Below are 17,880 nucleotides of genomic sequence, written 5' to 3' on the forward strand. Positions count from 1 at the left end.
CCCACTAACAAAGATCCCCACCCCAGCCCTCTGGGCAGACACCTCATAGCAGGTCTAAATGTTCTTCCTGTGCTGAGTCAGGGAGTCTGGAGTGATGGGCACGCCTGGGTGGTCCTCCTTGGCCAGCTCCTTCAGGGGTCTGCAGACCTGTGTTGTTCCAAGTATGATCTGCAGATCGCCTTCCTCAGAATGGGGGTGGGAAGGTCTGATTTCTCCGTCTGTGTCCCAGAACTGAAAAGGACAGGGGACTAAAGGACGTGCCACTCTGCTACTGAGAAGGAGCAACCAGGAGCACCCCAGTCTCCCGTCATGAATGCATCACACACACCCGGGGGGACCCAGTTTCAGACTTCAGTTTTAATTGTAAAGCTGCCTGTGGGGACCCGGTTCCCATTCAGCCCTGAGTTGTGCCCCTCCCCGCCTTCCGCTCCACTTTCCCACCAGCGTTCTCTTCCTCGGGGAAGGAGGGGGCTGGTCAAAAATTGGGTCAGGCCAGCGGGGAGGGCATTCCCCCAGGAGGAAAGCTATGGTCCTTGCACTGCAGCCACCCAGCAGGCCTAGTTGAGTTCGCTTCACTCGAGAGGGTTGGTGGAGGCAGTGAGGCTCTCGGCGGGGTCAGGCTCAGGAGAGGCGGGGGTGCCCCTCACTGTCTGGGCCAGGGTGCCCTTGCGACGGCTGCTGGACGTCTCGGAGCCGGTGCCCTCTAACAGCTTGGCGATGAAGCCCACGCCGGCTGAGCGCAACAGGCCGCCCCCGGCACACGCGTACAGCAGGGGGTTCACGCTGCTGCTCAGGAAGGCCAGCGTGATGAGCACGTGGCGGGCCAGGAGCAGCCGCCGACCCACCGGTCCGGAACCCAGGGCCTTGCCCGCTGCCGCGCGGAACCCCTCGGCCAGGTTCACCACGTGGTAGGGCAGCCAGAAGGCGGCGAAGGCCAGGATGATGAGCGCCACCAGGCGGCCGGTGCGGCGGCTGCGGCGGAAGCGCCGGGCCCGCAACCTGCGCCCGATGTCGCAGTAGCTGGCCACCACGACCAGGAAGGGCAGCAGAAAGCCGGTGATCACCTCGAAGAACAGATGGAAGGCCCGATGTCTTTCGCTGGGGTACTTCAGGAAGCAGGTCAGGCTCCTATTGTTCAATCCCAAGTGCACCGTGCGGTACAAGAGGACGGGAGTGGCCAGCAGAACAGACATCACCCAGATGCCGGCCAGCACCCGCCAGGCGACTGCCTTGGTGCGCAGCTTCTGGGACACAAAGGGGAGGGCCACCGCCAGCGAGCGGTCCAGACTCATGGTCATGATAAGTAGGACGCTGGCATACATGCTGACTCCACAGATATAGTGGAACAGGCGGCAGCTGGACAATCCAAAAGTCCAGGTCCCTTGTGCCACAGAGTAGAGGAAAAAGGGGGCAGTGAGCAACACGGCCAAGTCGGCCAGGGCCAAGTGCAGCACCATCAGGGCAGTGACAGAGCGCTTCCGCAGCTTTGCCAGGATGCTCCACACTACAAAGCTGTTGCCAGGAAGCCCTACAGCCAGCGCCACTGACAGTACGATGATGACCAGCAGAGAGATGAAACTGACTCCTGATGAGGAGGGTGCTGCAGGAGATGTAGTGTTCATGGCTATAGCAAGGACCTGAAGAGTGAGGGTGACACGCACATGAAGGAAGGGTTTCCTGACACTCCCGATACACCTAGTCTGGGTACTCTCATCTGTCTTCAAGGTCAGCACCATCAGATGCTGCTCACCAGGGTATACTACCCTTATCATCACCCACTGACCTGTCTTAAGAGGATCTGGCTGAGTAGAAAGATTAATTTCCTAACTGTGCCACATACCCCCTTCCTGCCCATAGACCCAACTGCAAAATGTACAGCAACAGCAGAGGCAGTATTTCCAGACCTGTCAGCCTCCATACCTTAGGAGACCCTAAAATCCAGAACCAAAGTGGAGGCTTTTCTTAACAATGCTGTACCTCTCAAAAGGCTAGCTCCTTTCCCCTACCACCACCCGACCCCTGCCAGACCCTCAGCCCACTCAAGTGCCACTGCCCTCTTCCAATCACCTACCCACTCACCCCAGAGGTGCCCAGGCTCCACCAAGAACAACAGGGATGGGGAAGATTTCATGGACAGGAGACAAGACCAAGTCCTCTCAAGTTCCTTTACCACTGGTCAGCTTTCTTTGGAAGTCCTTTGGACCTTACAGCTGTGCTCCCTCCCCCCACCTCCCCTACTCCCAGGGTACTTACTTAAGGCTTTGCCGGGCACTGGTTGGAAGCTGGTGCCAATCCCAGGGTGAGGGCAGAATGGCGTAGCCTATCCCCAGATCCGAGCCGGTGCCAGGGGCCTGGCCTGGGGTCTGGGTGCTATCAGTTAAGTCAGCTAGAGAGGAAGTACCACAGAGCAGGGGAGGGAAGATGCATCTTCCTAAGGGTGGGGCCGAAACTCCTACCCGCTCCCTTCCCTAGGTGGGGTGGAATAGTCTTTGTGTTCCAGAGTCCAGTGGGGAGGAGGACTCCTCAGGGGTGGGGCCAGAAGAGAAGATCCCCGAAGGGGTAGTGAGAGAGGAAAGAGTGAGGGGGCGGGTAGGCTGCAGTGTGGCCTCAGATGCAGGTCTAGATTGAAGAATTGAACAGAATGATGAATTGTGTCATGCAGGAGAAGGGGGGAAGGAAGCCAGAGAGGGGAAATGGACTCAGACTGAGAGGTCAGAATGTTGAGTATCTTTATATCTTCTGTGAACGATGTAGATTTTCAGATTAATAGGAAATGTGGGCTGGGGCTGGGGCTCAGTTCTGGGCTTGGGTCAGGTGACGTCATGACTTAAAGAGGACAGCAGTCTGTCTTTGCCTTGGTTTCAAGCCATGACTGGGATTTGGTGGAGAGGACTCCCTTCCAGTACCCTCCATCCCTCCCCTCATTTAAAAGAACTACTTCCATTCTAGGTCCATCTCCTTTTTCTTTCGTAGAAGCCAAATGGTCTCTCTAGTATCACAGAGAATGACAATTTCTTCCCCTTCCTGAACCACTTGTCTTGCACTTGCCAATGTGGCTAAGCTGCCACATGAATTTGGACTTAAGATGTGGGCGCTGGGCAAGTAAGTCAGCACCACATCTTTCCTACTTTCCCACAGCTGACTTCTGTCCCACCTTAGACACAGAGGGAAAGCAGAGATGAGCACAAGAAGCAGACATGAGAGAGGGGGGAAACCAGGAATGTGGAAAGCGAAACAGCCCCCAAAAGGATCACTCTTCCCCCTCCCTGGAAGGAGGGCAGTCTCCTCTTCTTGACTCACCTGCAGAAGCTAAGAACCAAGAAGTCTAATTTTCAATCCAATAACTAGCCTTCCTGCTTCCCTTCCAACTCCACCCCTTCTTGGGAAATACGCGTAGTGGTGCTAATGGGTACGAGTGGAATGGTGGTCATTGAGGTCCCTTAACCTTTGTCGTGGCCCCAGCTTTCCTGCTTTGAGAAAAGCCAGAGCAGGACTTCCCTGTGGTTAAGAATCTGCCTGCCAATGCAGGGGACATGGATTCAATCTCTGCTCCAGGAAGATTCCACATGCCAAGGGGCAACTAAGCCCGTGTGCCACAATTCCTGAATCCGAGCTCTAGAGCCTTTGAGCCACAACGAGAGAAACTCACACACCATAACTAGCGAGTAGCCCCCACTCACCACGACTTGAGAAAGCCTGGGCACAGCTACGAAGACCCAGCACAGCAAAAAATAAGTAAATTAAATTCTTTTAAGAAATAAAAAAAGAGATGAGCCAGAGCAGAGTTGACCCAGCAGCTATCAGCTAGAGGATATGATGAAAACAAATGGGCTGAAACCGCAGCAGAAACTGGAGGCAGAGTTGAGGAAGAGCTTTCTGACCACAGCCGGCCTGTGGGATGGGGAATGTGTAACAGAAGTTAGGAAGCCTCTGCTCTGGTGTGGGAGGACAGGAAGAAAGCCATGAAGTCAGTGTTTGAGGGTAGAAGCTTCTGGCTCAGAGCTCTGGGGTCACCCAGAGGCCCCTTCTGACAGGAACTAGGTTGTCTTTGCCTCCTCTTCCACGTTGCTCCCCACCTCCATCTCTCTCTCCCATCTTTCTCCCTCTGCCCCAGACTAGACGCTCTAACCATACTTTCTGCCCGCCCAAGTCCAGAGCTCTGTCCAACCCCAGTTTTGGTGGCCCTGGCCTGACCCTGAGGACTGGATTTCCTCTAACTTGACTTCTGCCTGGGTGGTGTGAACAGTCACAAAAGCAGAACCTAGGGTGATGGTCGGTGTGACCACTCAGGTAATCAAGCATCTAAGTTTGTTAGAGACTCAGGGGTCTGGGACAAGAGACTTGCAGTGCTAAAACTGAGAAAGTCCTAGGCAAATGGGGATGAGCTGGTTACCCTAGTGACCACACGTGTGTGCACATGGACATCCCCTAAAAAGGACTCCATCCTACATTCCCAAACTCAAAAGTGTCAGGATCCAGAACAATTTTGAGACCTAGAGAGATTCCAAAAGATGGGAACCGAGAAGTATTGGGAAGCCAAGACTTGGCAGAGAGGAAAAAGAGAGAAAGGAGAAGTGGCATCTCCCTGAAAAATTCTTTCGTCTTCCAGATATCCACACCGTTCCTCATACCCCTCAACTCCAACCCCCAGAAGCCTCCTGGGTGAATGAGTGTCTGCCCCTGAGCTCCTTTTTTGAGTCAGGTGACCTTTTCAGGGAGAGTTACATTCAGAGAAGGTTAAGTCTCCGACTTCAAGGTCCCTCCCCCGCTGTTCCAACCACAAGACAGACAAGAAAACTTTCCTTCCAAACCCTACAGACTGACTTTCCCCTCCCAGAGCCAGTTTCCCATCCACTTAGCTCTAACAGACCCGGAGAGTAGATCTTATCACCATCCCTCTGCCAAGCACTCACACCTCTCCTTCCTCCTTCTCCTTTCATTTCCAGAGCGATTCTATGGGTTGGCTTGGGGGAACCAGGCCATCTGGGCTGGGGAGGACAGGGTAAGATTGAGGGCTTGCATTGCCCAGACTTGGCCTGACCCAGCAGTGAGCTAGGTGAACATGGGGTAGTTTCACTCAAGTAGGATGAACCACTGGAGGGAGCACTCTTAAGCCACCCTGTAATGTATTTCACACAATTTCACAGTATCTTTCACAATAGCTATTGGCAACAAGTTATCAGCTCTGGCACCGGGCACAAGCCAGCCTGCAGGTACGTGATACTCTTTAATACAGGCCATCACCACTCCCAGTCCTGGGAGGAACCTGGGCCTGCCCCAGATGTATAATAATTCTGCCCAGAGAGATCTCAACGCTAGCGGGAGAAGGATCCCCAAACCATCCAGAGTGGTTCCCTGAGTTCCAAGGGGGCGCTGGAAGGGAACAGGGAAGAGCCTGGTGATAGGGTTTGACGTCAAGGGCCCCAACCCTGACTATCCTTCTGCGCCCCGCCCCCAGGGTCTCCATTGCCGCCGGCCCGCCCCACCACTTTGAGCCGAGGGGTAGTTCGGAGCTCCAAGGTCCCCTCCCTAGAGCGGCCGCCCCCTCGGGCCTCTCCGGAGCCCTCAAAGAGCCGCATGAGGAAGCGGGGACCCGCCCGGGGCAGGAGATCCCCGGCGGTGAAGAGGTAGAGCACCGGGTTGACGCTGGAGCTGAAGAAGGCCAGAGCCGTAGTTCCGGCTCGCGCCGCCTGGCCCGCGCCGCCCAGCCTGGCGAAGGCCCCTTCGGGCGGAGCCAGCGCGGCGAGCGCCTGCAGCACGTTGACAGCGTGGTAGGGGGCCCAGAGCAGGCCGAAGGCCAGCACGATGGCGCCCACCAGCCGGCCCACCCGCGTCACGCGCCGCCCGGCGCCCCAGCGGACGCCCCGCAGCCGCGCCAGCGTCACGCCGTAGCAACCGAGCACCAGCCCGAAGGGCAGCACGAAGGCGGTCAGGGTCTCCAGGCTCAGGTGGGCAGCGGCGTGGGCGGCCGACGGGTGGCACAGCTGGCACACATGGTCCGCCCCGAGGTGACGGTAGACAGCCGCCGGGGTGGCGAGCACCAGGGCGGCCAGCCAGACGGCCAGCAGCAGGCGGCGGGCCAGGGCCGGGCTGCGTAGTCGGGGCGCCAGGAAGGGGCGCGTGACGGCGAGGCAGCGCTGCAGGCTGAGCAGGCCGGTGAGCAGCACGCTGGCGTACATGCTGAGCGCGCACACGTAGTACACGGCCTTGCAGCCCGCCTGGCCCAGGGGCCAGGCCTGCCGGGTCAGGAAGGCCACGAAGAGCGGCGTGAGCAGCAGCACGGCGCCGTCGGCCAGCGCCAGGTGCAGCACGAGCGTGGCCGCCAGGGGGCGCCCTCTCGCGGACCGCCAGCCGGCCAGGCTCCACACCACAAAGCCATTGCCCGGCAGCCCCAGCAGCGCCGCCAGCAGCAGGAAGGCTGTACCCGTGGCCCGCGAGGTCTTCCAGCTCAGCAGCGTCTCGTTCCCCGGAGGACGGTAGCAGACTGACATTCTTCTGTCCTTCCGGGAGGCTGGAAAGAGCCGTGGGGCGCATTCAGGTGGGGCAGAAGCCCACGTTCCGCCTGATGCTAGTGAGAAGGGACTGAGCGTCCCTCACTCCCCTGCAGCCTGCCTCTGTTCTGTCTGGGGGCCTCTGTCTCTACCCCCCACCAGAACCCCAGCCCCAGCTCAAACACTACTTCTTGTAACCCATGTCCCCTGCTCTCTGTCAGGCCACCTCCCCAGTCCTGACTCCCAGGCTGTCCCTGCCTCCACCTCCACTCTTCTCACCTGGCCTCTCCTTGGTCCGGCCCCATTCCCTATATGTATATACCGCAGGGCAAAAGTGAGTGGAGGGGAGTAAGGTCTAGTGGGCAGATCTACTTACCCAGCTGGGCGGGTGCAGGGTTGGGGGCTCTCCAGGGGCCTGGGGAAGCCCAAAGGCAAAGCGGCAGTGGGCAAGTTGCCTAAGTCTGTCCTGTGCCTGTCAGGTTGGCAGAGGGTGAGGCAGAAACAGGGAGGGACAAGGTGGGGCTCCTCTTGGGCCTTTCCAGGAGCCCTCCCTCACCCTGCTGCTTCCCATCACTAACTCGTCCAGGCATGTGAGAGCCCGCCTCCCACATGTGGGCTCCAGGAAACAGGATAGGCTGAGGGGGTGCAGATAAGGTTCCCTGGGTGTGTGGGTGAGTAGGGACACTGCTGGATCCTGCCCCTGGGTCCTGCCTCTGCGCTCATTTCCCCCCTGCAACACACACACACCCCCAGTTCTCAGCCCTCCCACCCTGCAGCTCTTACACTGTCAGGCATCCCTTGCCAGCTCTCAGCAGAGAAGGCAACCCAACTCCTCATTCCCATAGCTGCTGTATCTTTGCCTGTTTTCCGACTCCTGACACTGCTAAGCCCCACATTTCCTCAGCTTCCTACCTACCCCCTCTCACCTCCTGCCTTGGGCCCTGCCCCAGTCACTCCAGCCTCACGGCTCTCAGAGGACTATCAGTGACAGCTTTCAGTGTAAAGCATGGGGCTAAGTTCCCGGGGGGAGTGGGAGATGCACAGAGGTGTGACGGGCTTATAGGCTGCGTGAAGAGTTGTGACACACACCCATGAAGAGGCCACACTGCTGGGCTGCACCGGGATACGAGGTGAGGAAAAAGGAGAGGCTGCGGTGAGAGACACACTGGAAGGAAGCCGTCTCTGGGTGGCGACGTCAGGCAAAACTTAGGAAGGACATTTGGCAGATTGATAAAATTGAGGGAAGAAGGAAAAAGGCTTCTGCCTGTCAACAGCCAGAAAGGGGCTCCCTGGGAGCCAGGACACCAGTATTGTCTCAGTTTGGTTTTCCTCCCAGCAGAGCTTGAGTCGAGGGTGTGGATATAGGTAATCCTGTCTTTAGGCAGTCAGCTCGGGAAGCCAGAGTGAGAGCAAGGGAAGGGGAAGAGGGGAGCCAATAAGAGGGCGTTATTAAGTTCCTTCAGTGGGCTCCAGGAACCTCTGAGCACACAGAATACCTTCCGGAAAGACAGAAGGCAGATGTTTATGTCCAGCTCACCTTCCCCATTGTTTGAGGGTTGTCCTAGAGGCTTTAATGCCCTGACGCACACTTGCAGCCTGTCCTGTACAGCTTCAGACAAGGCTCCTGGACAGTGTGTGTGTGATGTGTTCACTGACAGTGAGAGTCTGAGCTTCCATACAACTGTTAGCACAACCACAGCTGAAGTGAGAGATGGGACACGGGATACCTCAAGTCCATTAAAGGAGGCATTTTCTCTGCCCCCAGCCATGACTGTGTGTGCTGTCGCTCAGTCATGTCTGACTCTTTGCGACCCCATGGACTATAGTCCACCAGGCTCCTCTGTCCATAGGGACCATAAGAATACTGGAGTGGGTTGCCATGACCTCCTCCAGGGGATCTTCCTGACCCAGGGACTGAACCCGCATCTGTCTCCTGCATTGGCAGGCGGGTTCTTTACCATTAGCGCCACCTGGGAAGCCCCCATCCATGACTCCTTCATGCTAATTAAGTGGCCAGTGGAAGGGAAAAGTGAGTGACTAATCCACTGTGACTGAAACAGGCAGTTCTAGAGAAGGAAGTCAGAGAAATGTTAAGCCAGCCCCTCCCCTGGACCACAGAAGGAAGAGCAGGAAAGCAGGAAGGCCAAGGTCCCAGACAGGATCCTGATGATCCTGGATCCATAGATCACACCCCGTGGGCGCACACTGCCTCCTATCCTGTTTTCTCCAAGCCCTGCAGGTCCTCAGCACCCCCTCCCTTTTCCTAAAACTGCAGTAAATTTTTTTTCAGTAGGTGGCAGCACATACAAAGCAAATCACACAACGCAGCTTTGCACAGATTGGCAGCTAGAAGTTCCCTCCATATAAAGAAAAACACCAGAGATTACATTCCATAGCTCCTGTTTACTCTCACATCACACACTACCACCAGAGACACACTCACAAAACCTCCATGGCTTCTGCCTTCCACCACCACACCCCGCCTCCACCCCCACCTTGGACTTTGCCCTGTGTATTGGCCAGGCAGAGGGGGCCAGAGTCCAGGCTTGACTCATCCCCCTACTCACTGGGGCTGAGATCCCAGCTCTGGAACAGAAAACACCACCACTTCAGCTCCAACCCAGCAGAGAAGCACCCAGCCTAGGACGCCAAGGAGAGGCCCCTCTCCGGGTCCCTCCCTCTACCATGGAATACCTCTCTAACCTGGACCCCAGCAGCCTGCTCAGGTGACTCCTAACCCTCCACTCCAGCTCTGGGTGTATGGGCAGAGCCACAACACTCCATTCAGCCTTGAGTTTCCTAGACTCTCCAATTTGTACCCCTCCCCCTCCCTGCCACCACTTTTCACAGTGGGCTTGTCTAGATTCTGACCCACACCCAGTCCCCCATTCTCCTCATTCTCCCCATTCCCCCGCCAGCCCCCTACTTCCTCCATCCCCCACTCGGTAGTCTCTTCCTCTCCCTGGGCTACTCTAATCTGCACACCTAGATCCTCTCTCCCAACTCCCCTAACACTGCAGCTACCCCACCCACGCCCATCACCCCCAGTGCACTCAGCAGACCTCTCACCCCTTCCTGACCTTCATTCCCACCTACCAGGTCAGTATCCAACATGAGCGCCGATTTGGGCCGAAAGGTCTGGACCTCGGCTCCACCACGCCAGCGACCTTTCCGAGTCTGTGATAACAAGCGGACCACCCGGAAAGGCCTGACAGCCGCTACCCGTCAGGAACTGCTAGACAAGGCAAGTGAGTCAAGTCCCTGGGTTCCAAGAGTGGGGACAGCCAAGGAGCTAGTCAAGAGGGAGAGCTTGGAATGACGAGCAGAAAGAGCGGTGGTTATTACATGGCTGCCCCTCCCTCTGAGGGCTGAAAGCAGGGGGGTCAGCCCGATGGCTTCTACTGCATTTGAGACGATTCATTTTTTTTCTAAGGAGCAAGCTTGTCTTTGGGGGTGGGGAAGGAGTGGATAGGGTTGGAGCAATACATTTCAGAACTCCAATGTATGGAACGGCAATGTCTGACAGATCAAATTCAAATCCTGATTCTGCCACTTCCTACTGTCAGACCTTGGGTAGGTATTCAGCCCATCAAAACTTGTAAAAAGGAAACAATACAGCTGCCTCCTTGGGCTGTGGAAAGATGTAGAAGATAAGGTATGAAAGTGCTACAACAGATACTTGACCCTCGTGAAGACTCAAAAAGGTGAAAAGTCACCATTACTGCAAACAGCTCTGGAGAACTCTGTGGGGTTGGGGAGAGTGAGGTGGGGCGTTGGAGATGAGACCCCATCATGGCAGGCCTTGTCAGCATAATACCTTGACCCCAGAGAACTTGGCTAGCTTTTCAATTCCAAACCGGCAGGGGTGGCTTGGAAGCTGGGAGAGGTGACAGTGCCATGGCAGGAGCAAAACAGGACAAATGGGAAACAACGGGCCCTAATGAGGGTTTCCCAACAACCAAAGAACAGCGCGAGCTGGAGCCTTCTGCAGGGACGCCGGAGAGCCGGGGTCATCACCCAGCACCCAGGGCCAACCGTTGGGTGCTGGGCAGCTGGGCAGGGACAGGGCACAGGATAAGCTCTGCCCCTCCCCTCCTGCTTCTTGCCACTGGGCAGGCTCTGGAGGCCCTGGTGCTGAGTGGAGCGCTCACACTGGTGCTGGAGGAAGACGGGACCACCGTGGAGAGCGAGGAGTTCTTCCAGCTGTTGGAGGATGACACGTGCCTGATGGTGCTGGAGTTGGGACAGAGCTGGAGCCCCCGCAGGGTGAGAGGCCCATAGTGGGGCTGCAGTAGACCACTGATCCTTCTGTCTCTCCCAAGCCTCTTGTCTCACCTAGCCCTGATCTTGGGGACAGAGGCTGAGAGAGGTGAGGAGTTGTCAGACTCCCCATAGAGGACAAACAATCCAGGCAAGGGGCAGGGGGTCAGTGTCTGTCCCAGGGCTGACAGGGTTTAGTGGTGAAGCTTCAGTACACTGATGAGGGGGTGCCCTGCAGAGTGGGGTGCTGTCATATGGCCTGGGCCAGGAGAAGCCCAAGCACAGCAAGGACATCGCCCGCATCACCTTCGACGTATACAAGCAGAGCCCTCGAGATCTCTTCGGCAGCCTGAATATCAAAGCCACGTTCTACGGGCTCTACTCCTTGAGCTGTGACATTCAAGGACTCGGCCCAAAGAAAATACTCAGGTCAGAGGCCACACGTCACACTTTTCCACCCCTACAGTTGCAGCCCCAACAATTCCTTCTCACGCTCTCCCCCACCCTGTTAGCTCTCCCTTGTGGAAAACCCCCAGCCTCCAGCCTGTGGCTGCCTCCCAAGCTCCCCCCACCTCTGACTTCCTCTTGTCTCCGCCCTGCAGGGAGCTCCTCCGATGGGCCTCCTCACTGCTGCAAGGCCTGGGCCATATGCTGCTGGGGATTTCCTCCACCCTTCGTCGTGCAGTAGAAGGGACTGAGCGGTGGCAGCGGCAGGGTCGCCTCAAACCCTACTGAGCAGGGGGTCTGGCCCTAGCCTCATTCCAAGACACAGACTGGAAAGGACTGTGACGGCGTCGAGCCTGGGGGCCTGCACAGTGCAGACTGGCCAACTCACCTCATCTCCCCACTGTCCTCTGATGTGCTGACAACAGGCCTGTTGGCACGATCCTTCCAGTCCCAGCCTACACCCGTTCCTGAAGAACACTATCCCTTCCTGACCATCGTTCCAGCCTCCCACTTACCCTGAAAAGCCACAGCCTGTCCCCAGGTGTCTGGATCCCATTCTGATTGCCACTACATCTAGAAGTCATACTCCCCTGCTGTCCCTAGGCTCCTCAGTGCCCTGAACAGAGCCCTCTCTAACCTCACCTTGAGATCTCTCTTTCTCTGTACCCTTCCCCCTGCAACATAACAAAAGTGTTTCCAATAAAAATATAAAAATGTTTATTGGTAAGACATTTGACTCCAATTTAAACTAGAACAGGGCAAGATAGATACTTCCTCTCCTCACCCCCCCATCAACACCCAGTCCCAGATCCAAGCCCTCAGTCTTCAAGTATGGAGTTCAAGGCCCGCCTCCGCTTGGCCACCGCCCCCTGCTCCTGTTCCCAAGCCTCTCGACGCTTCAGGAAGGTAGTCAGGGCCACGTTTCGAGCCACATGGTGGCCAAAAGGGTCTCTTATCAGCTCCTGGTTCCGCTCCCCTGCAAAGGGAACCATTCATGTTCAGTATCACCACGCAGTCATCCCCCTAGGCTTGAAGAGACTCTACTTGGGGAGAAGGTCCCTCCATTTTTCTGGAATCCTGGGTCTGCCTCAGGATAGAGTTAACACCTCACCGTCCAAATAACAAAAATGGAAGCGAAGGGCTACACAGAGGGGCAGACTACATGGAGGGGCAGGGAGAGCAGACTGCTCAAACCCACAGCCAAAACCACCCTTTAGAACTGAAGTCTCTGCTGAATTTAGGTCCACTCCCAGCCATCCAGCTTTTCAGAATAAGGAAAGGGAACGTTTGGAAAGGTCAAAGAGAGGAGCTCACCCAGCTCGGCAGCAATTTCCTTCCGGGCCCCCAAGGCTGCTCCGCTCCAGATAGCATCTAGCACACGGCTGCCATGGCGACTACAGGCCAGCGTCACATAATGTCCCTGCATTGAGGTAAGTAAGGTAGAGCCATCTACTGCTACTGCTAAGTCACTTCAGTCGTGTCTGACTCTGTGCGACCCCATCTAGGGCAGTCCATAAAAGGGTATTGTTGGTGGGGGTGGGGTGGGGAGGTGAAGTTAAGAGGCCAAGTTGAAGCAGTCTAGGAACTACGCATCCTCTCTGTGACTGAAGGCCAGTCCCAGGGAAAGCACACACTCTCCAAATGGAGGGATGGCAGAGGAATCAAACAGGAGCCAAAACTCTAACCTTTAGTGTCTTTAGCACCCGGCGGCGCTGCTTGCGTGTCACGGAGGGGCTAGTGAGGACGGCATCGAGCACATGGGAGCCGGCAGGGCTTTGGGCCAGAGTCAGGAGCTGCGGTCCTGTCAAGGCACTGAGACTCTGGAGTATGAGACAGGGACTGGAGAAGTGCAGCAGATGCTGCAGCAGGAGAGACCCAAGAACTGCCACTTCCCCCAGGCCCCTGGCAGCGGCCATTTCCACCTGAGAGGACAAAGACAGGCAGTTAGGAGGCAGCCACCAAACCGCCACCTTCACTTGGATGAAGCCAAGAGATCCCACCTCCCTCACCTCTGTGGCGAGGGGCTTCCTCAGCTCTGGGAGGCCTGGTTCCCAACTAGTCACAGGCTTGGCCTCTCCCCTGCCTCACCCACCTGGTGCTCCATGGGCACTGCCCCCTCCTCCTCCGCCAGTCCATAGTACACCTCATAAGCCATCAAAGCGGCAAAGAGGGGCACACAGGCCACTTGCCGGGAAGAGGGCTCTGCACAGTGGAATGCCTAGAAGGGAAGACAGAACGTGATGAAGCTGAGAACTACCTCATCTGACACCTCGGCTTTCCAGCCAGGGGAAAGCGTTCAGGACAGGTGCCTGACTCCACAAGAACATAACCTGCATGTGGAGAGGATCTCATCTTCCTTGCTGTATTCACAGCCTCCATATATATAACAGGGGCTGAATAAGTTTTTTTTCCTTAAAAGTTCTTTCTTTGTCCAGGGAGACACTTTTCATTCCAGGGCCATGAGATGGCTCTGGCTTCATTTCCCCCATACCTGTGAACTCGCTGGGTATCAGATCCCACGGGTCCAGAAACACAACAACTGAAGATTAGCTAAATCCTAGCAGGTAGAACTTGAACTCAGGGTACAAAGGGGTTGCGGGTAACCCCCACTCACCTCCAACAGCAGCTGCAGGACCTGGGCTTGGTGGGTCCCAACTCTGCGGCAGGCGCCAACCAGGGCAATGACTACCCCTGGGTGACCCTGGGCCAGCACAGCTTCCAGGGCGGGGCTCAGCTCCTCAAACACAGGGGACAGCTGAGGGGAGACATGGGGTAAAGAATTTGACATTCTGGTAATGGTGGGCTAAGTTATTCGATGAAATCTTCCTGCCAAAAGCAACTAAAAATGCTAGGTGAAACATAAAAGCATTGGCAAAAGCCAAGACTTTGGTTTGGATGGATACGGAAGGCCCAGAACAAAAGGAGTCTTAGAGGGGAGGCCTCACATGGGGAGGGGGGAGCAAAAGGGAGGGCTAGAGTTAAACCTGCCCTTCCATCCTAGCTCTCAACCCAGGGGATCCTGGCAAAGCATGCCTTGGCACTAAACAGCAAAGAGAAAGAGAAGCTACGGAAGCAGTTTTGCTGCTCGCATGGATTTACAGCCAAGCACCCAGAGACTGAGCAAGCCACGGAAGCTCAGGCTGAGAACTTGGATTAAGCCAATCTCCTACTGGCACTGGCACCTGAGAAAAGCTAGAGCACATCCTTTCTGGGAAGAAGGCACCTTCACCCTAAGCTCTGGGAAGCCTCCAGGAGTGACTTCTCAAGGGGAATGGCCAGCACACTGTTGGAAATACAGAGGCATGTACACAATAAAGCAAAGCCCAGTGAACAAGAACTAACAGAAACAGACTCGGCCAAGTTCCCAACTCACCAGCTCAGGGGTGGTGATGGCATCCAGGAAACGCTGCAAAGGGAAGTTGGCAATAGAATGTGCAGCCAAGGCCTGCAGATGTCCTTGGAGGTGATCTTCAAAGAGGCTCTGGAGCCTTGGGGGCTCTGACACTAGCAGCACCTGCTCCAGGAGCCTGGAGCTTGTCTGATCTCGCAGAAACAGCAATAGGGGGCTGGGGACAAGGAGAAGGTGATCAGGTAGTCTTCACTTTATTCACAATGCTCACATCACTGGACTTATCATGGCGATCACCATGGACTTATCATGGTGAAGTGTACTGAAATAGCAAATCACTATACTGTCTAACAGGAACTAACATAATGTTGTAGGTCAATTATACTTCAAGAACAAACAAACGGAGGGAAAAAGATCAGATTTTTGGTTACCAGAGACAGGGGGTCTGGGGGGAGGGGGAACTGGCTGGAGACAATCAAAAGTTACAAAATTCCATTTATAAGGTAAATATATACTAAGGATGTAATGCATAACATAATAAATATAACAACACTACCGTATGTCATATACAAAAGTTGTTAAGAAATTAAATCCTAAGAATTCCCATCACTAGGAAAAAAAAGTTTTTTTTTTCTCATTTCTTTAATTTTGTGTATAAATGAGATGATGGATGTTCACTAAACTTATTGTGGTAACTGTTTCATGAGGTAAACCAGTCAAATCATGCTGTATACCTTAAAATTATATAGTGCTGTATGTCAATTACATCTCAATAAAACTAGACAAAAAAGTAAAATAAAAAAATAAACACACACATACAGAGAATGGAAACAAACAAAATACCCACATCATGTCATTCATTTCACATGGCCCACCACCTTGATCAATCCTGAGGCCCTGTCCATACCTGCCATCTGCTGAGGAATTCCGGCTACTCAGATAGCCAATCACAGCACTGCAGAGGTGGGCACAAAACTGGGGCAGCTTGCGGTGTAAGATCTGTAAGGCCACTTGAAGGCAGAAGCTGGATATCTTGTCAGTGATAAACACTGTGGGGGAGGGCAGAAATAATAAAAGTGGCTTTCCCAAAATCCAGACAACCTACACAACCTCAGGCAACAGGGTATAAGGGACTATGGACACAAATGGTCTAAACAGAGCCTTTACAACAAACCAGGCAAGATTTGAAAAAAAGACGAACAAGACCAATGGAAATAAGAGCCTTGTTTGATGATAATCCTCTCCAAAAAAGAAGATCCGAGATCTTCCTCTATTTCCCTCCTTACCAGCAATGTCCTTTAGAAAGCAGGAGCTCAGGTTCTGAAGGCAATTCAAGAAGGTTTCAGGGACCTCAAAATCAGTTGGCTTACATTCCCGAGATGGGGCCTTTTGTGCTTCTGAAGGAAGATCAAGAACATATACAGTGGTGAGACCACAGACTGCCATCCCGAAGGGAGAAGAATTGCACAGCTGAACAAGGATTTGGCCTGGAGATGCAGAATGCATACAGTACAACTCAATGTCTCATCTCCATGACTGAACTGAGACTACATCTCCCTTTTAATTTTTCTAAGGAACTTCAACCAGCTCCCGCATGGTCCATAGGAAATAGTCCAAACTCCTCAGTCAGGAATTCACGGTGTTCCAAAATCAGGCCTCACCTAAACTCACTACCCTATTTCCCAACGTTTTTCAAAATGTAGGTCCGCTGCCTATGAGTGTATTATGAAATCAATCTAGTGGGTCTCAACAAGCACTTTTTATGTAACACACAGAATAAAATGAAAAGGGAGGGAATTCCATGGTGGTCCAGTGGTTAGGGCTCTGCACTCCCACTGCAAGGGGCAAGGGTTTGATCCCTGGTTGGGGAACTAAGATCTTGCAAGCCACACATGGCACAGGAGAAAAAAAAGGTTGGGGCGGGGGGCGGCTGGTAGAAAATATCAGTGGATTGTATGTAGAAAGGTCTTGCTTCCTGACCTTTGGCTTGAATCCAATATGTGTATGTACACACACATGTATATTGAATGATGCTTGAAAATTGTTTTCTTACTGTGAGCTGTAGTTAAAAAAAGTTTGAGAGGCAATGCTCAAGTGAATCACTTCTTCCACTTACCCCCATTCTTCTAACAGCTGTCCCCTAAACACACATAGGCATCCTCACCTCTGGGCCTCCATGCGCACTAATCTTTGGCCTGCTATATCCCTGTCCTAATTTCACTGCTAATTCTTCAAGGACATGAAGAAATCTTCTGCTTACTCTCTCCTTCTGAACTTCCTAAACTCTCCTTCCCTGGAGGTCCACACCCCTTTCTTGTAATACTTACCAGGTGACTGGGAGCCACGGTGCCTGGCTCTCTCAGACTCCAGAAGAGTCCCTCCCAATACCTGCAGCAAAGTTCTGACCACGAAGCTGCCATGTGTGTCTCCACAATAGAAAAGAAAATCATCACAGACCTCAGCAGCTAGTCCCAGGACCAGCTCCTCCAGGGTCTCCACATGACCATCCTTCCCATCCTCCTCCTCCTCCTCCTCCTCTTCTTCAGGGCTCCCTAGCAATCGAGGCAGCTGTAGCAAAGCGCTTTGCAAAACGTGGACCCCACATCGATGACAGGCCACAAAGCGCAAATTGGAGTGCAGAGCAGCCCATACGCGACACATCGGCTTCCGGGGACTGAACCCCAACAGTTCCTGTAGCATCTCACTGCCAGTCCGGTTTGTGGCCAAGGCTAGGGCCTGAGCCTCCACTTCCTTCAAAACATTGTGCACCATCAGCTCTGAAAAAAAAACAAGAAATACATTAAAGAGAATGAGAGGAGAAGGTTATGCCTTAGGGGAGATGAAACTAAGTCCTCACACCCTGGGGACCCACGAAATTGTCCTTACCTGTCCTGAATTTTATACCCAACCAGTTCCTCCCTTGATCCCTCTCCCCAAGTTGCTCCCTACCTCGTTCTTCTCCCGTCTCGGGGGCCTCTTTCAGCGCGGACAGCGCTTGGCGGAAATACCCCAGAGCTTCTGGGCTCAGGTGAGGGTGCGCATCTGGGGCCGGCTCCGAGCGCCCATCCGGAGGCGAGCAGGGATGTCGCTGGCGGCCTGGTGGAGGGCGCCCCGCGCCCTTGGCCCCGCGCCCTCGTTTTCCGCCAGCTGGGAACCGGCGCCCCTGTTTGTGGGGGGAACGCGGACCCAGGCCCATGGGTGCTTCGGGGCCGCTCCGCCCGGAAAAGCTGCCTTAGCCGCTGGGGGAACCTCAGTCAGCCGGTTGAGGGCCCGGGCCCGGCAGAGTTTCGACACGCCGGCGCGCTTAAGGCGCAGCATTACACGTCATAGCCT

At 54.7% G+C, this 17,880-nt stretch overlaps 4 protein-coding genes across 6 annotated transcripts; 1 reads left to right on the forward strand and 3 right to left on the reverse strand.

Annotated features, from left to right (window-relative positions):
- Positions 1-342: 342 nt before the first annotated feature.
- LTB4R (leukotriene B4 receptor) lies at positions 343-6,511 on the reverse strand. Of its 2 annotated transcripts, XM_070797074.1 has the most exons (3): positions 6,425-6,511; positions 2,254-2,386; positions 343-1,637 (listed from the first exon to the last, which is right to left on the reverse strand). In XM_070797074.1, the coding sequence occupies exon 3, from the start codon at positions 1,620-1,622 to the stop codon at positions 573-575; it is 1,050 nt and encodes a 349-aa protein (XP_070653175.1). In that variant the 5' UTR covers positions 1,623-1,637; positions 2,254-2,386; positions 6,425-6,511; the 3' UTR covers positions 343-572. The 2 variants fall into 2 exon arrangements, with proteins under 2 accessions (XP_070653175.1, XP_019823824.2); XM_019968265.2 differs by lacking the exon at positions 6,425-6,511 and having other exon boundaries at positions 2,254-5,391.
- On the reverse strand, positions 5,110-6,491 carry LTB4R2 (leukotriene B4 receptor 2). The gene has a single exon (XM_019968266.2). It carries the CDS (start codon positions 6,489-6,491, stop codon positions 5,415-5,417), a length of 1,077 nt encoding a protein of 358 aa, XP_019823825.2. The 3' UTR covers positions 5,110-5,414.
- CIDEB (cell death inducing DFFA like effector b) lies at positions 5,816-11,916 on the forward strand. 2 transcript variants are annotated; one of them, XM_070797076.1, is made up of 5 exons: positions 5,816-5,948; positions 9,591-9,735; positions 10,608-10,757; positions 10,990-11,180; positions 11,354-11,916. In XM_070797076.1, exons 2-5 carry the CDS (start codon positions 9,604-9,606, stop codon positions 11,484-11,486), a joined length of 606 nt encoding a protein of 201 aa, XP_070653177.1. In that variant the 5' UTR covers positions 5,816-5,948; positions 9,591-9,603; the 3' UTR covers positions 11,487-11,916. The 2 variants fall into 2 exon arrangements, with proteins under 2 accessions (XP_070653177.1, XP_019823828.1); XM_019968269.2 differs by lacking the exon at positions 5,816-5,948 and adding an exon at positions 9,024-9,217.
- Positions 11,892-17,869, reverse strand: NOP9 (NOP9 nucleolar protein). Its single transcript, XM_019968267.2, has 10 exons — positions 17,497-17,869; positions 16,875-17,324; positions 15,834-15,944; positions 15,455-15,596; positions 14,572-14,764; positions 13,813-13,953; positions 13,291-13,416; positions 12,884-13,120; positions 12,513-12,618; positions 11,892-12,174 (listed from the first exon to the last, which is right to left on the reverse strand). Exons 1-10 carry the CDS (start codon positions 17,741-17,743, stop codon positions 12,017-12,019), a joined length of 1,911 nt encoding a protein of 636 aa, XP_019823826.2. The 5' UTR covers positions 17,744-17,869; the 3' UTR covers positions 11,892-12,016.
- Positions 17,870-17,880: the final 11 nt, after the last annotated feature.

Source organism: Bos indicus, chromosome 10 (assembly GCF_029378745.1).
Source record: "Bos indicus isolate NIAB-ARS_2022 breed Sahiwal x Tharparkar chromosome 10, NIAB-ARS_B.indTharparkar_mat_pri_1.0, whole genome shotgun sequence".
Classification (NCBI taxonomy): domain Eukaryota; kingdom Metazoa; phylum Chordata; class Mammalia; order Artiodactyla; family Bovidae; genus Bos; species Bos indicus.